General features: G+C 42.5%; 2 protein-coding genes across 5 annotated transcripts in view; one reads left to right on the forward strand and one right to left on the reverse strand.

The window, feature by feature from the left end:
• Positions 1–865: 865 nt before the first annotated feature.
• On the forward strand, positions 866–13286 carry LOC146558628 (putative ribonuclease ZC3H12D). Its single transcript, XM_085246105.1, has 6 exons — positions 866–983; positions 2109–2512; positions 5648–5787; positions 7726–7960; positions 8084–8190; positions 10034–13286. The coding sequence occupies exons 2-6, from the start codon at positions 2130–2132 to the stop codon at positions 10969–10971; spliced, it is 1803 nt and encodes a 600-aa protein (XP_085102231.1). The 5' UTR covers positions 866–983; positions 2109–2129; the 3' UTR covers positions 10972–13286.
• Positions 13287–13858: 572 nt separating this feature from the next.
• Positions 13859–21809, reverse strand: part of tab2 (TGF-beta activated kinase 1 (MAP3K7) binding protein 2) — a 42457-nt gene continuing 34506 nt past the window's right edge. For 3 of the 4 annotated variants that reach the window (XM_085246101.1, XM_085246100.1, XM_085246103.1), the window contains 4 exons: positions 18514–18674; positions 17327–17420; positions 15582–15677; positions 13859–14507 (listed from right to left, as the gene is read on the reverse strand). In XM_085246101.1, the coding sequence (XP_085102227.1) occupies positions 14371–14507; positions 15582–15677; positions 17327–17420; positions 18514–18674 (488 nt within the window). In that variant the 3' untranslated portion in view covers positions 13859–14370. The remainder of the gene's footprint in view (positions 14508–15581; positions 15678–17326; positions 17421–18513; positions 18675–21809) is intronic. The other variant, XM_085246104.1, reaches the window with a different exon arrangement.

Below are 21809 nucleotides of genomic sequence, written 5' to 3' on the forward strand. Positions count from 1 at the left end.
ACATATGGCTGTGGGTGTTCTAGTCTATCCTTACATCCTACAGAAGACCAAGCATGGCCAAAAGATCAGCAAAAATACTGGTGGCCAGCAGTGCTAGCCCTCAGCCTCCTCGCACATATGGTAATAGTTTGAAAATCCTTCTTGAGTTATTATGTTCAAGATTTTTAGTAAAGTTGAGCCCTGAATTACACCGAGTAAGCCTCAAGTGGCCATTAGAAGAACTGCAGGTTTCTTCCACACTGGCTTCATTTTTCACCAGCAGCTGTTTCACAAGACTGACTCACCTTTGAAACTCCACATTAGTTTTCTTTCTCTCCTTTTTAGGCCGTTGCCCACATCAGACAGCCATGTTACTTCAAACATAACTGTTAACACATACTACCATTGTTTTTGCCACAACATGGAAAATATAGCAGGCAAATTTTGACTCTACACTCAGTGACCATCCTGCAGTTTCAGACAAACATGTTAAGCAACTGAACTCCAGGCCAGACAGTAGACTTACTTCCTCATAATCCCATAACAGACAACAAATAGCAGAAATCAGCACAGATTGTGTGTTTGAAGGCAACTCAAACACACTTGAATTGAAAAGAAAATGTCAAACAGCTCATGGAAACAGTCTAAAGCCTTGGTCTAACTTGTCCAGTTCAGTTATTACATCACATCACAAGAGCTGAAAAAAAAAAGCGAGGAGAAAGGTCAAACATATCCCTTTGACTCCCAGATCCCAGATCAGCCCTGGCTGCTGCACATAAGGAAGTTCAGATGGCTTATTTACATGTTCTCTTCCTTACTGGTCATAGAGGGTTTTTTTCTCTCCCCCTTTTTTTTCTCAGCAGCCTTTACTTCCTCCAGTGAGTAATAAGAGCAGCTTCACACAGACCAGTGGTTTTGTCTATGTAAGTCACTCATTGAGAGCAGATCCCACACACACACAGAGGGAAAGAGATTAATGCTGCGAGCCACTACCTGCTGAATCTGTAAGTGTGAACTCAAAGTCTGACTGCTGTTTGTGCTGAATGTGAGCTGAGGGTGCAGTCTTGTCATGTGTAGCTCTGTGTCAGGTCCAGACCGTGCGGTCTGCCCTGAGCACAGAGGTTGTGGGAGATAGTGTGGCTTTTTCAGAAAACAGTGCTAGGAGCTTGCAGTTTACCAAGTGATCAGCAGAGGATGTGGTCTGCTGCAGGCTGCAGCAGGCCTGTGCAGACTGCAGCCCCTTGCTGACAGTACTGTAGGTGGTGTCAGATGAAAACAGCTTCTCCTTTACAGATATTTGTGGAATGTTGGTTCTGGTGAGATAATAATAGCTTTTATAGGTCGAACAATCTTCTTAGAGATGAAACGATTGTTAGATTGCTTTTTGTTTGCTTTTTGTTTGCTTTGTTCTTTCTTCCTCATACCTGAAATGTTGCGTTAACACACGGAGGGCAGTACAGTAATCAGCTCATCCTGCGTTGCACAAAAGTGCGATGGCGTATAGGCTGAAGGGTCAGTGACACTTCCTCACAGCGGTTTCGTGTGTGAGAACATTGTGAAGGTCTCCTACTCGAAATAGCTCTGTCTTTGTGGGAGGACAAACAGAAGAAGTGGGCTGAGTCATTCAGCAGTATTTTTTCTTCACCTCTACACTCACTGTGATCTGTGTTTGGACCTGAAGCGCAAGAGGGGGTTTTCCAGAGAGCGCAACAGCACGCGGGTGGAATGGGAGAGGCCGCTCACATCAGTTCCATTCATTCATGATTTGGCAGAGCAGGGTGTGACTGTAGGTAAAATTAGAGCTGTGATCAGTGCAGACCCTTTGCTTCCTCTCCTAGTGTGTGTGTGTGTGTGTGTGTGTGTGTGTGTGTGTGTGTGTGTGTGTGTGTGAGGAGGAGAGACAGAGAAAGGGGCTTTCTTAGCCAGCATGACGTCAGTGAAGCGTTCGCAGTCATGAGGTTGTGGTAACCAGAGCAGATTCTATCAACCACAGTCAATTTGTCTGAAAACCCCTGTGAGACCGCAGCTGCGCTTCCTGTGTTTATACCGACACTCTCTGTCTCCACCCCTCGCCCTTCTCCTCTCCTCCTCCTCCTCTTTTGACACTTGTCAACTGTTCCAAAACACAGGCTGTCTCCGTGGAAACGCCGATGAGCCACAATAAGGAGGCGAAGAGTAGGATTCCCCAGCCAGACGGTCCCGAGCGCGCAAAGGAGGAGGAGAGGAGCCACTCTGATTCGCTGGCAACCATGGACGCCAAAGTGGAGCGCTTTCTCAAGTTAGGATACTCTTACAGCGACATCCTCAGGGTACTGGAGAGCCTCCGGCACGACGCCCAGACCAATGACATCTTGGAGGAGCTGATAAAGACGTGCCACACTCGCACCCACAACAACAGGAGCGTGCCAAACAGCCCCAAGCTGGTGCCCAGAGGCTGCAGCCCCAGCCCCAGCCAAGCCAGACCGGGACCGGACAGAGAAGCGGCAGCTGGATTCAGACCGGTGGTTATAGACGGCAGCAACGTGGCCATGAGGTGAGTCAGCACATGACATTCGCTTTATGTATGCTTATGCATTAAGTACAGTGGAAGGAGTCCTCCAGTTACAGTGCACTACAGTAACTTCATACTTCTTCATATCAGAGTAACCGTGTCTGTCAGGTGTTAGGCGGAGTGGGTGGGGGTGAAACGCAATGAATACATCTTATCTGAGCTTCTCAACATCCACCCGTAAAGTTTTAATTGAATGTTCGCCTCTCTGAAATGGAGCTGATCTTACAGAACAAGTGTGTAAGAGTGTTGATTTGAAAGGTAACATCTGAGAGCGAAGTTAACTCTAACCCCAAGTTTGTGCCACAGACCCGATGGGTGTTAGGCAGCTGTTCACAACTGTACCGAAGCCCTTCGCTCAGTTTATTCATCAGACAGGCACGAAGGCACAAGGAAGCAAACCGTTTTTTCACAGCAAAGAAAACACGCTTCGTCACTTCCTGGAAAAAACAAAACAAAAAACACTTGTTTGAGGCAGTAAAAAGAGTGGAGACGCGTTCCTCTCTGTGAGGCTGAATGAGGATAACTTTGGTTTAACTTTTCAATCTCTCACCAGAGGCTGTCTGTCTGTCTATGTCAGAACTTGTTTCAGTTCACAAATGTGATTGCAACACACTTCCTCTTTAAAGACGTGGGAAGTGAAAACATGATCTGAGCCGACACTTTTCTCCCTTTTGTTTTTTCACTCAATTCCAGATTATGTTCGTGCCCTGAAGGGCCTTTGACACAGTGACCATTCCACAGTGCGTTTTACTTGTCAGGTTTGAGCTCTTTAAGTGATGTTTGTATCGAGCGTGACTTGTTACACGTGTAGCACTGTACATTAACGCCATTTGATCTCACGGTTGGCATCTGCACCTCCACCCAAAGTAGATAACAAGGAAGTTTGGAGTGAAAAATGTTTTCGCTCGAATCAAAGACGGTATGGCATGAATTCAAAACAAAAAGCAAAGGAGCAATGTTTTCATAACGCATATTCCTGTAAGGACATGAAGTGAGCTGAAAGAGGAAGAGGGCTCAGATATTTACTGTCACTGCTTTATTCCCAGGTAAGATGGTGTAACTGTAGTCCAGCCTCAGGTGTGAAACCTCAGAGGCTGTGGGGGGTAGCTCTCATCGGTCTCCCTGTTTTGTTTCCCTTCTTCAGCTCTGAAGCTGACGTACAGTTTATCATGTTTAAGTGGAACTTGAGTGTCTCATGGGAAAAACAGACCCAGTTCCTGTCCTCAGTCATCAGAGCCTCTCACTGCTCTTTCTTCCTGATTAGTTTTTTGTGGCCATGTAAAGGAAATCAGTCAAAGGGATTTTACTGCTGCACTTTATTGAAACTGGATTACCTGTAATTACATTTTAGGCCCGACAGCTGCAGAAAAAACAAAAAAAAAAGCACTAAGTAAAAAAAAACTCAACAAAAAAACAAAAACCTACTACTCCTACACATTGCCGTTCACACCGTGTTTTTGCAAGATTCTTGCAAAAACCCACATCTTTTTAGTTTTTTGATTGAAACACCCCCACATTCTTGGTTTGATAAATCTGTCATTTCTGAGCCCATACCTAGATTAATCATGACACGTCCCTTCATTCCCTCTTGACACAAAAAACATTATGCTCCAGCACATGTGACAAGTAATTCTTCACGTTTATCAAAAGAGAACGATTCACACATGAGAAATGTACAAAAAAAAAAAAGACATGTTTATAACATTTTGGAGGTACGAACTGCTGATCTGGCAGCTCGGGTAAACTCATTACTCAGCAGACTGAGACTTTATCAGCAATACATGAGGATTTAAAGCTGCACGGATTTATATATCACCAATCTGAAAGACGCTCACAGTGACAAACCCACAGACAAACCATTTTTCACCCACTAGTTCCCCTCAGCTTTACAGAACACTTTAACCTGTTTTAGCTAATTATTAAGCTTGCAGCTTTAATGTTTACAGCAGCAGATGGCACTTTACACTGGAAACTGCTGCCAAACACCAGCACAGTCTGACACAGGCCAGAATCAAGTAGCTCAAGTGGCTTTTTACTTTTTCCTCTTATGTGATGTTTAAAAGATTCAGTAACTCCTATGCACAAGTTTATCAAAACTTAAACAACACCTCTTTACAACTGTAATAAAGTAGGTAATGAGTTGAATCAGAATACTGATTCATGAAAAATAGACCAATAATAAATAAATAAAAAGCATTAATTTTTTACATTCCTGCACTGTTTTTGGTTATAGTAGCCACAAATAAAAAAATTCATTTGTTCATTTATTCTTAAAAATCCACTTTTTTCATTTAAATTTCTAAAGTTAATTAGTTGCTTTTATTTTGTTCCCTTTAACTCACGAATGAACGTGCAGCCCTCTGGTCTCATTCGACTTCTCTGGGAGCTTAAACAAGACAGGAAATATCATTTTAAAGTGTCATCTGTGAGTCATCTGTAAAGTTATGCAAGGTAGATTAGCTAGATTATCTGGGATCCATAAACTAGCTCATGCCAAAAGCTTTATCTTTGTTACCTGTTGTATGCAAAGTATCTTGCCACTTCCTGATGATGAAAAGAAGGGGAACACCCACAAGCACACGCCTTATTCTTTTCCTGCAGGCAAAACGATCCAGTTTACTTCTTCTGAAGCCTTTTGACTTCATACAGTAGGTTTGTATTTCAGAGAATAAATGTTGAGCTGTTCCAAAGAATGAATGTTGAACTAGAACAAACACAAGTGTCGTGTTGTCTCAGGCTCTCCTGGCTAGGTGTGACAATGACCACAATTCAGCAGTGTAGTGAAATGTAACCTTATTCTGTTTTCCTCAAAATTTCACGATTAATACATTGCTGGAGAAAGCTGTTTGTTTTAAGCTTCCACTTTGTGAATTTTAAAACATTAATAAATGATCTCACAAATTCCACGTGAAGAGTCTCTCTTACGTTGAAAACGACTTATCTCTGTGCTTGTGCAATCATGAACTAGTGAACACTTGCAACATCATTAGTTTCCTGAAAAAGGGAGAAGCATGTGTGGGCAAAATGTGCACGTTAGCGCAAAAGAAGAAGCTCTCTGTTTTGTTTTTTCTTCTGTTGTTCACTCTGGTTTTTGTATGCGTTGTTTTTTTTTTGTAGCCACGGCAACAAGAAGGTGTTTTCGTGCCAGGGTCTCCAGCTGGCAGTAAACTGGTTTTGGGACAAAGGGATGCGCGACATCACTGTGTTCGTCCCCCTGTGGAGGAAGGAGCAGCCGAAGCCTGAGGCGCCCATCACAGGTAAGGTCACCTGACAGTGCTGTGCACTCAGCTCAGGTCAGCTGTGTTTGTCAAGTCTCCACTAATTATTCTTGTTCACTGATGAAAAAGTGCCTTTATAATTGAATCCTCCTGGTCAGGGTGAAGTAGAAGTGAAGCCTGATTAACTTACGCTTCAGTTATGATTCCATAATTACTTCAGCGTTTTGTTTGTCAGCATTTACATTCAAGATCCTCAATTTGATTACAGGGATTCTTGGCTCAGTAACCAGGAAGAAATGTCTTTCTATTAAAAGGGGTTTTCCTTCCCACTTTTGCCAGGTGCTTACTTGGTTTATCCGGTTGTTGCAGTTTTCCCTTTTCCATTGTAAGGTCTTTACCTTACTACATAAAAGTGCCTTGAGGTGATGGTTGTTCGATTTGGCATTTGACATAAATAAAGCTGAATTGAATTTCCTCCTTTCCTGCTTCACACAGTGGGGTGTGTTATTCTGCCTATTATAAAGCTGCAGTCATTCATTTTATTTCTGTTAGGACCATGTGTCCATCCATTTTCTTCAGCTTATTCAATTCAGGGTTAGATAAAATCTGAATGTTATTCCTTTTGCAGTGGGTCTTTCTGTGCACAAACATAAAAAACACAAAAAAACCAGCAGAAGACTGCAGAGCAAAGCACATCAGTGACAACATATATAAGACTGATTATGTCAACAGACATGGGTTCCAAAGGAGCTTGCAGTGGTAGTTGCAGCATACAGCATGCAGTACATAGAATGAATCTGCTTTAATGTGCCAAATGCAGTCTAATATTTCTAAATCCAGATGATACAGACTAGCAGAGCATTTAAATGGAGACAAGCAGCCACTGTGACAGTACACTCAGTGGTTTATTACACTGTCAATATAATGTATACTGATTAGTGGAACTTTAATCTGTGTTTACGTTACAGTTAAATCATGCCATTTGAATACTAGTACATCCTCAGCTCATATACTTTTGTAATTGTAAGTTTGGCTTACCAACAGTACTCCTGACTCAAATATAATCAAATACACAGAAGCTGCCTGAACGTCCTGCTGCCTGTGTGTGTGCACGTGTTATAAAGAAACCCAACCTGAAACTATGCTGGTCGACAAAGCAGGTTGTTTTTTGTAGTTCATCAGTGTAAAGCTTTAATGTAGTCTGAAGCACTTGTAAACAGTCAGAGTTTCCAGGCAGAAAAAGTGTGCTTCACAGGAAATGATGCATTTTTCTGTTAGAGAAGCAGTTCATTTAAATAAGCTGAAGAAAACAGTGCATGCCACTGTGTGCCACACACTGTCTGATCGGTTATTAGCAAAGCAATCACAAAAATGGTAAATGGACTGGTACTTAGTGCTTTTGCTATTACCACCCTCCTGAGCCACAGCTCGGAGGATTTGAAGGAAATAAAATCTTTATAAGTGTTCTTAACATGTACTTTGCCAGTGGGGCACATAACAGATGGCTGCTGGTAAATCCCTGTCCCTTCTTCCTGGCTGTTAGAGTCATCTTGTTTGGCAGCTGGTGGCTTCCAATGGAGCCCATCCAATAGTTATGACCTCGTTTCATTGTGAAAAGCAGGTATTGAACCCATAGAGCCTCCTTAAACAATGAGGAAGTGTAAGCATGAAAACTGAAATCCTACACGTCGTTCATGTCCAATCATGTCCAATCATGTCGGCTAAAAATAGCTGCTTTCCGGAAAGCTGCAGTCAGCTTTTATTGCCATTATCAGTGTCAGGTAAAAAAAATCCACAAATTGTTTCTTCCTGGTGTGATGTTTACTGTAAAAACAAAGAGACTGAGAAAAGATTAAAAGCTCACATGGAGTACAAGGTGCCTCAGTCACCTGCCTGAATAAATGTCTCGTATCTGTCAAGGACGTTACCACACATCATTTAAAGTAATCTCTAACCTGTATAATATTTGTCCCATAGATCAACATATTCTCCACGAGTTGGAGAGGAGGAAGATCCTGGTGTACACGCCATCCCGCTGCGTAAACGGGAAGAGGGTGGTGTGCTATGATGACCGCTACATAGTCAAGCTGGCCTTTGACTCAGATGGCATCATCGTGTCCAATGACAACTACCGCGACCTGCAGACAGAGAACCTCCAGTGGAAGAAATTCATAGAGGAGAGGCTGCTGATGTACACATTCGCCAATGACAAGTAAGGCTTCTTAAGGGGCAGGTTGAAGGGGGTTACTTGTTTTGCATGGCTGATTGGGGGTGATTTGCCCCACTATTGGACCATGTGTTCAGCTAGACTAACTGCAACTCTGTGCCGGTGCAGGTTCATGCCTCCAGATGATCCTCTGGGCAGGAATGGTCCCACTATTGATGATTTTCTGAGAAAGAAGCCACGCACCCCAGAAAACAAGCTGCAGCATTGTCCATATGGTTAGTACGGTCTATTTGAACAGACAGCTCATGTTACACTTCCTTGTGCTCCTCTAAAGATAAGAAAAAATATATACAATCAATGGAACTTCTGTGTAAATAGAGGTTTGTTTTCTGAGCAGATACCATTTCAAGTTCAGTCACCAGGGATACACCCACACACCCACACACACACACACACACACTGCTGTTAAGCAAACATGACAGTAAGCAAATATGATGCATTTCTTGCATCAGAAGATTCCCACCAGCATTTCCTGTCCAAACTTCAGCACACACAGCAGAGGACCAGTGCATACAAACAGGTCGTTTTACACTAGTATCATGAGTATTTATGTTTAAAAGTAGCTGATCTAAGGAGCTTAGAAAGAAAAAAAAAAAAAAAGCATCTGGACTTCTTTCAGTTGCTTGAAGATGTTTCACCTCTCATCCGAGAAGCTTCTTCAGTCCCTAGAACTGAAGAAGCTTCTTGGATGAGAGGTGAAACGGCTTCAAGCAACTGAAAGAAGTCCAGATGCTTTTCTTTCTAAGCTCCTTAGACTATGATGACCTGGATGACTGAGAACCTTTACAGACAATAGTAACTGATAAAGCTAATTTTACTTTGAAGAAGACATTCTGCTTTAAGCAGTGAGTAGCTTTGCATAATTCCAAGTTCAAAAATAATTCTCAGTCCCTACAAGACGATTAACCCCAACAATCAAATGACCCTCTTTCCTTCCCACTGTTGCCAAAGTGCTCAAAAACTCAATTTTAACAGGAAGAAAACCAGCAAAACCAGGCTCAGTGAGAGGCGGCTATCTGCCAAGACCAGTTGGGGGTGATGGGAGGGAAACAGGACGAAATAGTTAGAAATTAATAATAACTAATGATTAAATATAGAATGGTAGCGGTGGTAATTCACCCTATAATTGATAAAAATGACCTTGAAATCCAAATAAGTCATCCACCACTGTTGAGGTGAACAGCTCATTCATTTGGTAGTTGATATAATTCAGTGAGGGCCACAGGTTCAGTTCACGTCTACTTTTGTATATGGAATTTTCTCCAATATGGCACAACCAAATGGAAAGTTTATGACATACTCCGGTTTCTGGGAATGTGCCTGTGTCTAAAATACAGCCTTAAATCTGGTGTGGAGTTTAATAACTGTAATCACCAGCATGTAAAATAGTTTGAAACTTGAGTAAACCTTCCCCCCTCCAGAAAAAACAGTAAAGCCCAGACTTTCTGACTGCGAAGTAGTAAATGTGGGAAATGCTGGAGATAAACCCAGACTGACCACAGTGTATTCCTGACATTATCTCAATATTTCATAAGAATAGAATGATTTTTCAGCCCACAGAGGAAGTATAAAGTCTCCAGATGTCATTACAAAACTCAGATTTCAACACATCACAACCTTTTTTTAATGACTGGTACAGTTTTTTGTTTAAAAAAAAAAAAAAAAAAAAAAAAAAAAAAAAAAAGTAAGGTTGTTAAATGTTGAAATCATGTGCTTTATGGCCAACAAATGAGGAGAAACTGAGCCAGTAGGGGGCTCTGGCTTCACTTGTCTGCGCTCATTCAGCAGTGACTTTTCAACTGGAGAATTTGAAATTTGTGGAAGGCCCTGATCTCTCAGGAAGAGCTTAGCTGAGGAGTCAGTCAGTGACTGGACTTAAAGACATCCATTTATAAGACAGCTACAAAGTGCCCTACACTGTGAGTGCCAAAGAAACAAAGAGAGCAGATGATTTGTTTGTAATTCTAGTGGCTTTTACACACATCCTGAGCTAAAGTTTAGCTTGTAGTGGCCCAGACACAATTTCTAATTTTGGGAATTTGTATTTTTGTCTTTTAGGAAAGAAATGCACTTATGGAGTAAAGTGTAAGTTCTACCATCCAGAGAGGGCCAACCAGTCCCAGTTGTCAGTGGCTGATGAGCTGAGGGCCCTAAGAGACAGAGACAGAGCCAAGAACATCTCCCCTGCTGCATATCAGCAGGAGCACAGGTACATCTCCACCCCTCCACCTCTGGGCATAGATGAGCTGTCACACAGGGCTTCGCCAGGGGAGCAGTCCATCTGTCAGAGGGACACCAGCAGCCCGAGAAACCAAATGAACTCAAGTCTCCAACACTGCCCGAGCCCAGATATAGATGAAGCCTTCAGCTCCATGGACAGCTCTCTGTCCAGGCTCTATATCCATGACATGGCCTACAGCAGGGAGCAACCTGTGCACAGCTGCAGCAGCGGGGTGGCCAGCTACAGCCTGAGTCAAGATGAGTACTCTGGGTCTTATGGTGGCAACGCCCCGAGGATCTGCCTGAACGGGGGTTACTACGCTCAGCCAAATGGACTGGCATCGCGTGAGCCCCCCACGTGCAGTCAATGCAGGTGCTGTCACCAGCAGACCAGACTATCCCCAAACAGCCACCAGCAGCAGCACCACCACCACCTCCAGCAGCATGGATGGAGCTCATGTCCAGCTCTACCACCACATAATGGGGAGCTTCCCTCTCAATTTGCAGAGAAGCAGTACTACAGACAGCCCTCCCACAGACAGACCCACAGCTTGCCCAGGGACCCATGGGTGCAGGGCAGCCTGTCTGACCCTAGGCTGAGCAGTGGGGCTAAGAGCCCATTGAGCGAGCGGAGGAAGGCTCTGAGGATCCAGCTTAGCACCCTATTCCCCCAGAACATGGTAGAGCAAGTCATGAATGCTTACCCGCACGTGTCTGACATGTCTGAACTGATTTCTCTCATCCAGAACTACAGAGCGAGCCACTTCAGTTTCTAGATCCCAAGGATTTTTTTTTTTTTTTTACATTTCTTCAAACCGAGCCCATGTTGGAGTTCTCAATTCAAAAGAAAAGTGAAAACTGAAGAACGAGAGCACTTCTCGAAATTACTGTGAATTCATTATGACAGTTTGTACTGTGCAAAATGATTTGTCTTGCTTGAACATGATGCAAACTTACCCTTCATTTGAAGCATTACAAAGTGACACGATCTGCAGAAAATGTAGCAGATTGAATGCTCTCTCTTTATCCTAGTGTAAAAGTGCAATGCACTAAGCTCCATACAAGCTACTTATTGTAGCCTGAAATTTTTTTGTTTTAAATAAAAGCAGCATGTGTTGTTTTCCCATGTTGCCTCAAAGTGAGGAACGCTATATTCTATATTTCTGTAAAGAATGTCATTGATCTATTTTTAATATGAATTCGAATGCCTTGTTTTTGCTGAGAAATAAAAGCGCTCAAACCACATTACCACTGGGTAATTTTCTATTTGAAACTGTGCTTATAGATGTGAAGCTAAGGTGAAATTTCAATGCCATTAATGTCATTAAAAAAAGAAAAGAAAAAAAAGACAGCCATTGCTCTCTGATGGTAGCTTTAGTAGAGCAGCTTTGCATGATTTACAGTTCAAAATGATCCTTATTTTGGTGCATGCCATCAATCTGAAACAAGCTGTTTACACCTAGGGCTGCATCAGAGAAACAAACATAGCTTCTGGATCTGAAAAGTAAAGTCTGTACAGAAGTGCCACCACCCTGCGTACATCTCCTCCAGCTGAGCTTTTTGCTCAGTGATTTGTGTACATACACCGATTTCACGATTTTAAACTCTGGCCATACTGGAACAGTACAGAACAGCAAATAAGGAACAGCAGAGTACGTCTACTTTAAAGTGAGCCCGCTGTTCAACCAGTAATGACGCTGCAGACGTTTTCCTTCACACGTCAAGCACATGCATGTTCCTCCCGAGACACGGGCTTCTGAGCCTCTTTTTAAACCTGTGTGACATTTTGTTTTGTGTTTAATGTACCGTTGCATTTCCCAGAAAGCTGTTGACTTACAAAAGACTGGACGAAATACAAGGAAGCAGGAAATAAAGCAAGAGGAGGCCAGAGTGCTCTCTGACATGTGAGCACTTTTGCAATATCTTTCTTCCTTGTTTTTTAAGGGCTGACATAAAAGGTCCATAGGCCATGGCCATAAAAATGCAGGTAGTAGATAACACGATGAAACGCTGAAATGTGATAATAAAGATAAAGCTGGAAATTATTGCTTCATTTTGCTATATTAGGCAATTTTGAAAAAGACTGCATCATAAATTTCTTTTTATCTAACCATCTGCAGGGAAACAATCTCCCAGCCAACCTGTACACTGAGCTATACTGCCATCTAGTGGACAGAACATTCAGAACATGACAGAAGCAGCACAAACATTCTGAATAGATTTTTTTTTTAATTTTTACAAATAACTTATCTGTTACAAAGACAGTTTTCCCAGCTAAAATCAAAAAACACTTTAGATGTCCAAATTATTTTTTTTTCATGTATTAAAACATGAATAAACTGCCTCTTCACACCAAGGTGCAGATAAAGCTGAAAACTGGTTTTTGGGGGTTGGAAAAAGAAAAAAGTATGACATTAAGTGCTTAAGAGACAAGAATTCATTTATAAATTCATAAATCAGTGAGTTAAAGTCATAGGAAATTTTAGGGGTTTAAAAAAAACAAAAACAAACAAACTTGGATGTGACAGGGCAGGTTATTAATACAAAGGCACTAATGCAAGCCATTGTTTCACATAATCCACAGTTCCACAGTGAAACATGACAGGAAGTACATTTTAGAAAAACCCTCTGCAATAAAAGCTTAGGAGGATGAACTGCTCCAAAGCAAAGTGTGCAGAATAGACAGTTTGTTTTGCCTCAACTGCTCCCAACACGCAACAATCCTGACTGTAAGGCACAGGAACACCTTTAACAGAAATATATTCACTTTGACCTTTGGTACCTAACAAAAAGCCAATTCAGGCACACAGCAACATGGAAACTGTTCCAGGAGCACTTTGACATGGTTCTTGATTGCACTGGAGAGTGAGTGTCTCTTTGCACTGAGGTGTCGTTGTCCTCCAAACATCAAAACTACATTCCAGTTGTCAGATAAGATGGCAGTTTGTTATTTACCCCTTCCCTCCCCTCTCCAAACCCACCCCCAACAGTCCCGAACGTAATTGGTGTCCTGGAAAACAAAAACACACACTCACGCTTACACTCGCACGCACACACATACACTCACAAAACAGGAAAAAAACAAAAACAAGACGCCTCCATCGCCTTCCACTTTTGCTGCATCTGCAGATCATACACAGGAACCTCAGCAATGACGCGGGCGATGAACGGGCCGGGCAGACGTAGCTTCATGATGACTGCGAGGGGTTTGAACAGCTCCACTCCTCTCCTTCTGCAAGGCTTCAACTCTCACAGAAATCAAAGCTTAAAAAGGGGGCACGGTGCTTATTTGGTTGAAAGAAGGGAATCAAAACAAGTTAATAAAAGTCTATAAAGCTATACTTACAGGAAATACAAGTGATTCATAGTGTGAGGAAGAACGGTTTTAAAAGGCACATTCTAAAATTATGTACAGTAAAAAGCTTGAGGGGAGTTTCTGCCTCCGTGTTCTGTACACAAACCATGCAACCGTTTTTTGTTTCGCGTTTTGGTAACTCACGATCAGAGACACAGAGAATGGCGCTGAGGAAAGTAGGCACGTTTGAGTGACAGCAACACTGGCGGTTCCTCCTTTGGCATCCACTACAAACAGCAAACAAACTTTAAAGTCCACGAGTTCCCTTCAAGTGGAGAACGGTGGCTCAACATAGTTCCCACCCCCCCTTCCCCAGTCATGCCACCACCACAGAAGAAGAAGAAAAGGGACAAAAAAAAAAGAAAAATCAGCAAAAGGCACATCTGTGTTGAGTGTGCATGTGTGCAATCACGCTGCAGGGCCACGCTTGTAATACTGTGAAGTGGGAGCAGCGAGGTATCCCCAGGGTGTAAAGTGTCACCTGTCGAGCAAGGGATGTGTGGAGAACGGGACCCCACACAATGCCAGTCTCTAAGGTGAGGTATCATCCGACTCTGCCAGCCTATATTAAGAAACGCAAGCTGTAAACACCATCCAGTCAAGCCTTCAATGGACAGTGTTCTACAAGCCTATAGAGAGGAGAAGAAAATAACAAAACAAAACAAAAAAACAAAAACAAACGGGCTGCACGGTGTACGAGGACTATGCCCTGTCCCGCTTTTCATACATCTAGGAAGTAACAGACAGAGCCCCGGTCTGTTCTAATCTGCTAGAAGACAGGCGGGCAGAGGAAGGGGCAGCGCGTCGCAGCCTTGTTGGCTCAGAAGTTCCGCGGGAAATCGCACTGTTCACAGCGGATCAGGGCAGGGTGATTGAGGAAGGTGCAGGCTGTGCAGCTCCACTGCGTCCCCTCGTCCTCCTGGTCTGTGATGGGCTTCACACTCTTACTGCCCGTGTCTGAGAAGGAGAAGAGGAGTCGAGTGAGGGATGGGACAGATGTAACATCACAAGCATAAGAATGCATTTATCAGCACTTAAATGTAATATTCTGATAGTGCCTTGGTGTCAAGGAGAAGAGTCTCTAAAAGGCTGCCACTTCAACAAGCAGATCAGATGATGAAATAACAACAGCGTCCACTGTGTCCGTTTCATATTTGGAAACCCTCCTTTTTCATTTTTCAAAGTTTTGTAAGCTCACCAGTTTAAAAGACAGCCAGTTTATCAAAGAACCGATACTTCATGGGATTCGGTTTCCATAGCTTTGATTTGACTGATGAGCCAAATATCACCACCGGTCTAATGGCAAATATGAGGCCAATATGTATCTCTTGTGACACATCAACTATGTGTAAGCTAAATGTTCAGAGACTGTGTGAAAAAGAGCTAAAATACTTTAAAACTTATTTATAGAAGACATTTTTTACTCTGTAAGAAACCCCCCCCCCCCAAGGAAGACTGAAAGACAGGCTGATTCCAATATTTTCTCAAACACTTATTCCAAACAACACCTATCTGGAGTTTCGAAAGTTTTGCAAATACCATAAATGAGGGTATGCTATTTGAACATGCATCACAGGGGCTTAGAAATCTGTTAAGCATGCAAAAGAAGTGCATACTCGATAGAAACAGGACTGAGAAGAACCACACAACCATTCCACTATGAGGTGTCAGTATTTACACACCCTCTGCTGTGTGGTCCAGCTACAATACAGACATGCACATCAACACGAGGAGAAGTGTAGTGCACTGACTCCTGACCACATGCCGGCTTTAACCTTAGGACAAGGGTGTCAAACTCCAGTCCTCGAGGGCCAGTATCCTGCTTATTTTTGAGATATCCCTGCACTACCTGCTGCTGATTAGCTGGATCAGGTGTGCTTTCCCAATAAGAAGCTACAAGGGCAGATTAGGTGGAAAATAAGCAGGACAGCCGCCCTCCAGGCCTGGAGTTCGACACATGTGCCTTATGATATCAGGGGTGGTGGCCAGTGCAATGAGAAACGTCAGACATGCAACCTTTTTTAAACTTACCAATAGATAAAGTACCTTTGGGTTTGGGTGGGACAGGACCGAGGAATCCAATGTTGTCGTAAAAGTTATGGATTGCACCGGGATTAAAGTGTGGTCCTGTACACAAAAAGAAGGAGAATGGAACCAAGCCTTTCCCACACATTTCACCGCGTGTTGTATTTGTATAACTATGCACGTGACAAATAAAGAATCTTGAATCTTAAGGGACAGTATTGCAAAGGTATGATGTACTATTAGCATTAGGCACTAGAGAGGTCCTGAGGTACTTCCTAGCAGGGAGATCCCTGACAATGACCTTCAAAGCATCTTTTCTGCACCACCAATAAGAAAGCTACAAGGTAAAAACAGCAAACCATTATAAACTATAAAAACAGCTAACTAACAGCCAGCTCTTGCAGGAATGGCTACAACATTTCCCATTTCACCCATAAAATGCTAGAATTCTGCTAATGCGTGCTGTTTGGGAAGAATTTACATTTAGAGAGCACACACACACTATGAGTTAAATCAACAGAAACCTACACATTTGAGATACACTCATCAGGGCTCCATTCATTCTGGGTTATCTGATGAGCAGCAAAAGCTGAAACAAGGAGTCCAGAAAATGGGAGTTTGAATGTTTAAGATATCTAATTCATATCTAGACTTGCATGGCAGCCACTGGATGAGTAACAAGGGGTTGAAGCTGACTCCACAAGCTCAACAGGTTCCCCTATGGAAACTGAGTCTTACTTCCTCTAGATAGATCTTGTTAACTGAGTCAGTTTAAAAATTTAGGGAGGGGCAAAAATCTCACTGCTATTATATCAAGTTGTGTGTGTAATTATTGAATGCCAAAAATGTAGCTAAAGTTCAAATTCAAATAATTAGCCTGCCTTGCTCCGAAAACACAAAATATAATTTCTTCCAGGAGTTATAGGTAATCTTCTTTTTTACATCACACATGAACAAAGGTTGCAAACAATACATAGCATGGAGGACACTAACAGCAAGTCAGTTTTACAGTCTTGCAACACCAAAAACTTTTATTTGTATCTTTGTTTCTATGTTTTTTCCCCCTTACTGCAAACTGTGGTCAAGTGAGTATAGGACAGGCAATCGCTGTCAGCAGATACCTAAAGCAAAGGTATCAGTATTGTATCCAAACTGCATTCAGTGCGATCAGTGCACCCCTACATTTAAAAACCATTTGGATCCATTCATCTTGATGGAGCTTTTCCATCAAGATGAATCCGTCTCTGAATAGCAGCTAAAATAATAAGGATATCTATGGAAGTGCCATGTATGATTTGCAACAAAGGCCTAATTCACTGAAATTAATAAATACATCAAAATTTCACTGTTTTTTAACAGTCGGTAATACCTTAACAAAAATGATTCTGTGTTGTGATTTAAAAAAAAAAAAAAAAATCCCCAAGGATTATTTATGCCTTCCTTTTCACCTGTGCAGACCTGTTAGGCAGCGGCAGTGATCTGTCGGTAGTGGAGTGCTGCCAGGGGACCAATAAATCCCTTGTTACCCACCAGCTACAGGATGCAATTCAGGAAGAACTGGTAGTTAGCAGCACAATGGTAGCACTTTGGCTGCATGTGTCAAGAGGATGTGAGGAGGCCAGAGTGATGTGCTATTGCTGCCAGGCCTCAATCTGATCTGGCCTGCTTCATTTAATGACTTACTGTTGGCTTTATAATCTGAAAATACACGCAGATACAAATAAATCAGAGATGGTGAGTCAGGCTCGTACCTTTTGTTTGAAGAAGATCAATTTCTTTGCTGAGGCAGTCTATATCAATCTGCAATGACCTGTTTTGGGATCGCAACTGCTTCATTTCATCAATCTGAAAGGGAAAAAAAGAAAGGGTTCAGACACGTAGCTTCAAATGTAGGTAGCTTGGAGTCAGTGACCTGTGACCGTGTCACGAGGAGAGCTGTTCCACTCTCCTCAGTAAACAACACTGAACCAAAGAGTTCCTGAGCTCAGACCACCATCCAATTAACCTTCTTCAGCTACTTTCTCCCCCACTCTGTTGACTCAACCCGATGAAAACAGCTGACTCGACATAAAGCAGAAAGCACTGCTCTTTCTAAACCCGCAATATTACAACAAAAATCATAGACGTAAATGCAACAGCGATGGTGGATGTGCAGAAAATAAGAAGGGGTGTTTTCTTTTTTCTGAAAGTAGCTGCACAGCTCTAAAATGAACTGCAAAGTGAATCAGACAAAGTGTGTGCGCTATCAGCCAAATCATAAATGGACCCTGTAATCAACATATTTTCAGGGTGTAGGAGAACTGATGTGAATGGCAATATGACCCAGATAATGTGGTTTTGTCTATTCAGCCTTTTATCTATCAATAATAACCAGAAGTACATTTGGTTTCAGTTATGCTGATTCTTTAGCATTTTTATTTCTAAATCAGCTGCTGATACAATCATAATAAACTGTTTTTGTTTATAATCTGTTGATCTGCCAGTAAAAGATGTGGTTTAGGAGACTTTTGACAATTCTCCTTTTCAAAGATTAGAACAATCTGACTGGTTCAGCGAAGAGATCATTACCAGATTTCTACCCAGTTGAATACCTACGAGATATTTTGGACAGATGTGTTAAAAACTGCTCTCCACCCCAAAGATCAAAACAACAAGTGAGGAAAATGTTGCAATGAGCAGTGAAGCTCTTATGGCAGTCTGTTAGGTAGCATTTATGCACATGTTAAATGCTATTTAGAACCTGTGTAAGTAATCTTAAGCCTCAATACCAAGCAACACTAGCTCACAGTTAGCTAGCTAACAGCAGCTCCATCTAATTAGAAATATCACCAACTTCATGCACCAGATTCAACTACAAATGTTTTAAAAAAGACACTCCCAGAAAAACACACACACCATAGACTTTTTTTTTTTCTGGTAACTAACAAATTCTCCTTACAGAAGGAATTTGGGAAGCCGAGTTCGATCTCTCCAGACGTCTCCTGGTCAGGTCATTCTCCATTTCATTGACCTCTTCTTTTAGTTTCTCCAGCTTCTTCTTCTTCATCTCCAACTCATGCCACAGCCTCTCCATTCGTGCCTTCTGATGCACCAACAATGCTAAAAGAAAAGAGACAAACACAAAGAAGTCTCAGTAACAATTATTATCAATGAGAAATGACAACATAATTTAACCTGATTTGTACAGGACGGAGGGTGAAATCCATGAAAAGTTCAAGAAAAACTCATTTATAAAAATTATAATAATGGATTGCATTTATATAGCGCTTTTCAAGAACCTCAAAGCGCTGTACAATTCCATTACTCATTCACTCTGACATTCACACACTGGTGAAGGCAAGCTACAGTTGTAGCAGCAGCTGCCCTGGGGCAGACTGACAGAAGCGAGGCTGCCATATCGCGCCATCGGCCCCCCCGGCCATCACCAGTAGGCGGTGGGTGAAGTGTCTTGGCCAAGGACACAACGACCGAGACTAAGTAAAGAACAAAAAAATGCTGACAACAAGCCACTCAAGCAGCACTGTGCTCGTGGGTATAAAGTAACAACACATTTTCAAATGCACCACAGACTGCACACAACAGTCAAACCAGTTTAGATAATTCTCTTCCCATAAAGACAGCCTTGTGTAAGGAGAGACGGCGAAGCAACAGAATCCTCACTGCTGCCTTTCATCACCTATTGTGGTAACACAAGGAGATGAGACTTATTCTGATTAGCAAACTGCTGCAGGCAAATTCTGCCTTAACCATGCACATAATGTACTCAAGTCTCTATAGTACATTTCCCATAATTCATTAAAGTTCTTGCACTTTCTGACAGGTGGCAACACCTCCTTCACAGGCATTCTACGATAAACAATTCTCTCCTGCAATACACAAACACACGCCACTACACACTGAGGAGTTATAACATGATGGCCCACAGAGTCCTCCAGTATTTAATTAATGTACCTGATTCATGGATGTGAGTGAAAGGTTATCAGGTGAATCAGTAGACTTGTATTCAGTCGATTTTTTTCTTTTTCTTTGTTTTCAAAAGGATAAAAAGAATTAACAGGACCAGTAGACATTACGATTGGCAGGAGTTCAACAATCAACGCCAGGTTTGTTTACCAACTCCACTTGTAAGGTTCCCTCCAACTTCATCCACTTCCTGAAGATCAAAATCAATTTGATTCGAGGCTGTTGTGACATAATAGATGAGATCCAGCATACACTGGAGAGGCAAACTGCGATAAATATTTACTCACACACACACACACACACACACACACGTACGTTACTTTACTGACTACTGGAAGTGATAAACTGAGGTGTCTCTCGCCATCCATCTCCTCCTGTGTTCCCTCTCCTCCTGCTCAGTGCAGAAGTGCCTTAAATATGTGTTCTATTTGTCAGCGACAGGTGACCTTTTTGGGTGCAAATGAAGTCGGAATAACCCCCTGTAAACATTTTATGGTGGCACGGTGGTTAGCACTGTTGCCGCACAGCAAGAAGGTCCTGAGTTCAATTCCACCATCAGGCTGGGGTCTTTCTGTGTGGAGTTTGCATGTTCTCCCCGTGTTTGCGTGGGTTCTCTCCGGGTACTCCGGCTTCCTCCCACCGTCCAAAGACATGAGCTTGTGGGGATAGGTTAATTGGATAATTCAAATTGCCACTAGGTGTGAATGTGCGAGTGAATCTGAGTGTGAATGGTTGTCTGTCCCTATGTGTTAGCCCTGCGACAGACTGGCGACCTGTCCAGGGTGTACCCCGCCTCTCGCCCTATGACAGCTGGGATAGGCTCCAGCGCCCCCCGCGACCCTGAAAAGGATAAGCGGTAGCGAATGGATGGATGGACGTATTTAGTAAATTATGGTCCTTATTAGAGTTAAGAAGGACAACGCTTCATGTTGGGCCAATGTTATAATTGACAAGTCACTGTCGTAAAGGTGTGCAGCATGTACCATAGACATCACTCACTGCTTTTGGACTTTGCATTTAGAAGTGCCATTGTCACTTTTTTGTCCAAAAGAGGTAAAGTGCCAAGTTACTGGCTAAAATTAACAATGCTGAATAACCAGCTGCAGCCGTACACTGTACTGGGACTGAAGCACAAACTTCAGTAATCCTCCAGTAAGGTACAAACACTGCAGAGCAGTTCAGTTCAGTGACAAACGAAACTATGGCCCAGCCCTGTGTCAGCACACCTGTCAATCAAGGCGATCACACCCACAACTCCAGAATTCAGATGGATGATTTACCGGTACAAAAAAAAAAAAAGGAAAAAAAAAAGTGGCTGTTGCCCCAGAGGGCAGAACCAACTGTTTAACAGTTATGCAATACCACTAATGTTATTCCACTGCCAGACAATAACACACATTCTTGGTGACTGATGGTAGTTAACACAGTTATGTTCAACTAACAGTTATGTGGTGACAGGTGTGTCTGCATAGCACCAACTTCCAAAGTGACCTTGCCAATCAAAACAGTAGGGGATAACATTTTCCCAAACCAGTGAGGATAAACTGATGGAAAACTGCACTGATGAGGGTCAATGGTAGAGGCAGCATGCCTGGTGTGAAGCCCCTCTTGGTGATAGTCACCACAGTGCAGGAGCCATAGCTGCTGACTCACTCACAATACAGTGAAAAGCCCAAAAAAGGAAACAGCAGTGTGCTCTGACATGTTTGACTCACACAACAGAATCTGCAAGTCTCAGGCGCTGGTGGAGCAAATGCAGCATTTATTGTGGAGGACTCACACTAGAGTCATGATCACACCGGCCCCCACTCAGCGAGTCACCTTTGCTTTTCAACTTTGTGGAGATGAACACAACATGTTTCCACTATGGCTGAACAATACTGACAGCAAGCATAGACAGTTTGGCTCAGGAAATGCACTGCAGAGGGTCTTATGGGAAAAAAAGCAGTATACTTGATAGTTAAATGACTTTCTTGGCAGAAGTCTGTGGAAAAGGTATTTTGGCCTCCTGAGATGGGCAGAAACCTGAATAATATTTGTTAATAAAAACAAAACTCAAATGAGATCAACATACACAGGAGGACTGTTGAAGATATTAACCCGCTGTACCTTGGCTACATAGTCAATAAACTGTAAACCAAACATTTCTAACCAGATTTCAGAGGTCTATATGAAATACGATTCACAGTGTAAACAATTTCTGGAGCTTTGTGTCTGTTCAGTAAAAAGCTGAACAGAGAACAGAATAAGTCTATATATCAAGCATTATAA

This window comes from Mchenga conophoros, linkage group LG15, assembly GCF_057382185.1.
Source record: "Mchenga conophoros isolate Kocher_MC1m ecotype Shallow Benthic linkage group LG15, M_conophoros_male_GT1.1, whole genome shotgun sequence".
Lineage (NCBI taxonomy): Eukaryota > Metazoa > Chordata > Actinopteri > Cichliformes > Cichlidae > Mchenga > Mchenga conophoros.

Coding starts and splice junctions, on each gene's coding strand:
- LOC146558628 (XM_085246105.1), top strand. CDS start 2,130: ATGAGCCACAATAAGGAGGCGAAGAGTAGGATTCCCCAGCCAGACGGT. Junction 2,513..5,647: donor GGCAGCAACGTGGCCATGAG/GTGAGTCAGCAC, acceptor TTTTTTTTGTAG/CCACGGCAACAAGAAGGTGT. Junction 7,961..8,083: donor TACACATTCGCCAATGACAA/GTAAGGCTTCTT, acceptor GTGCCGGTGCAG/GTTCATGCCTCCAGATGATC.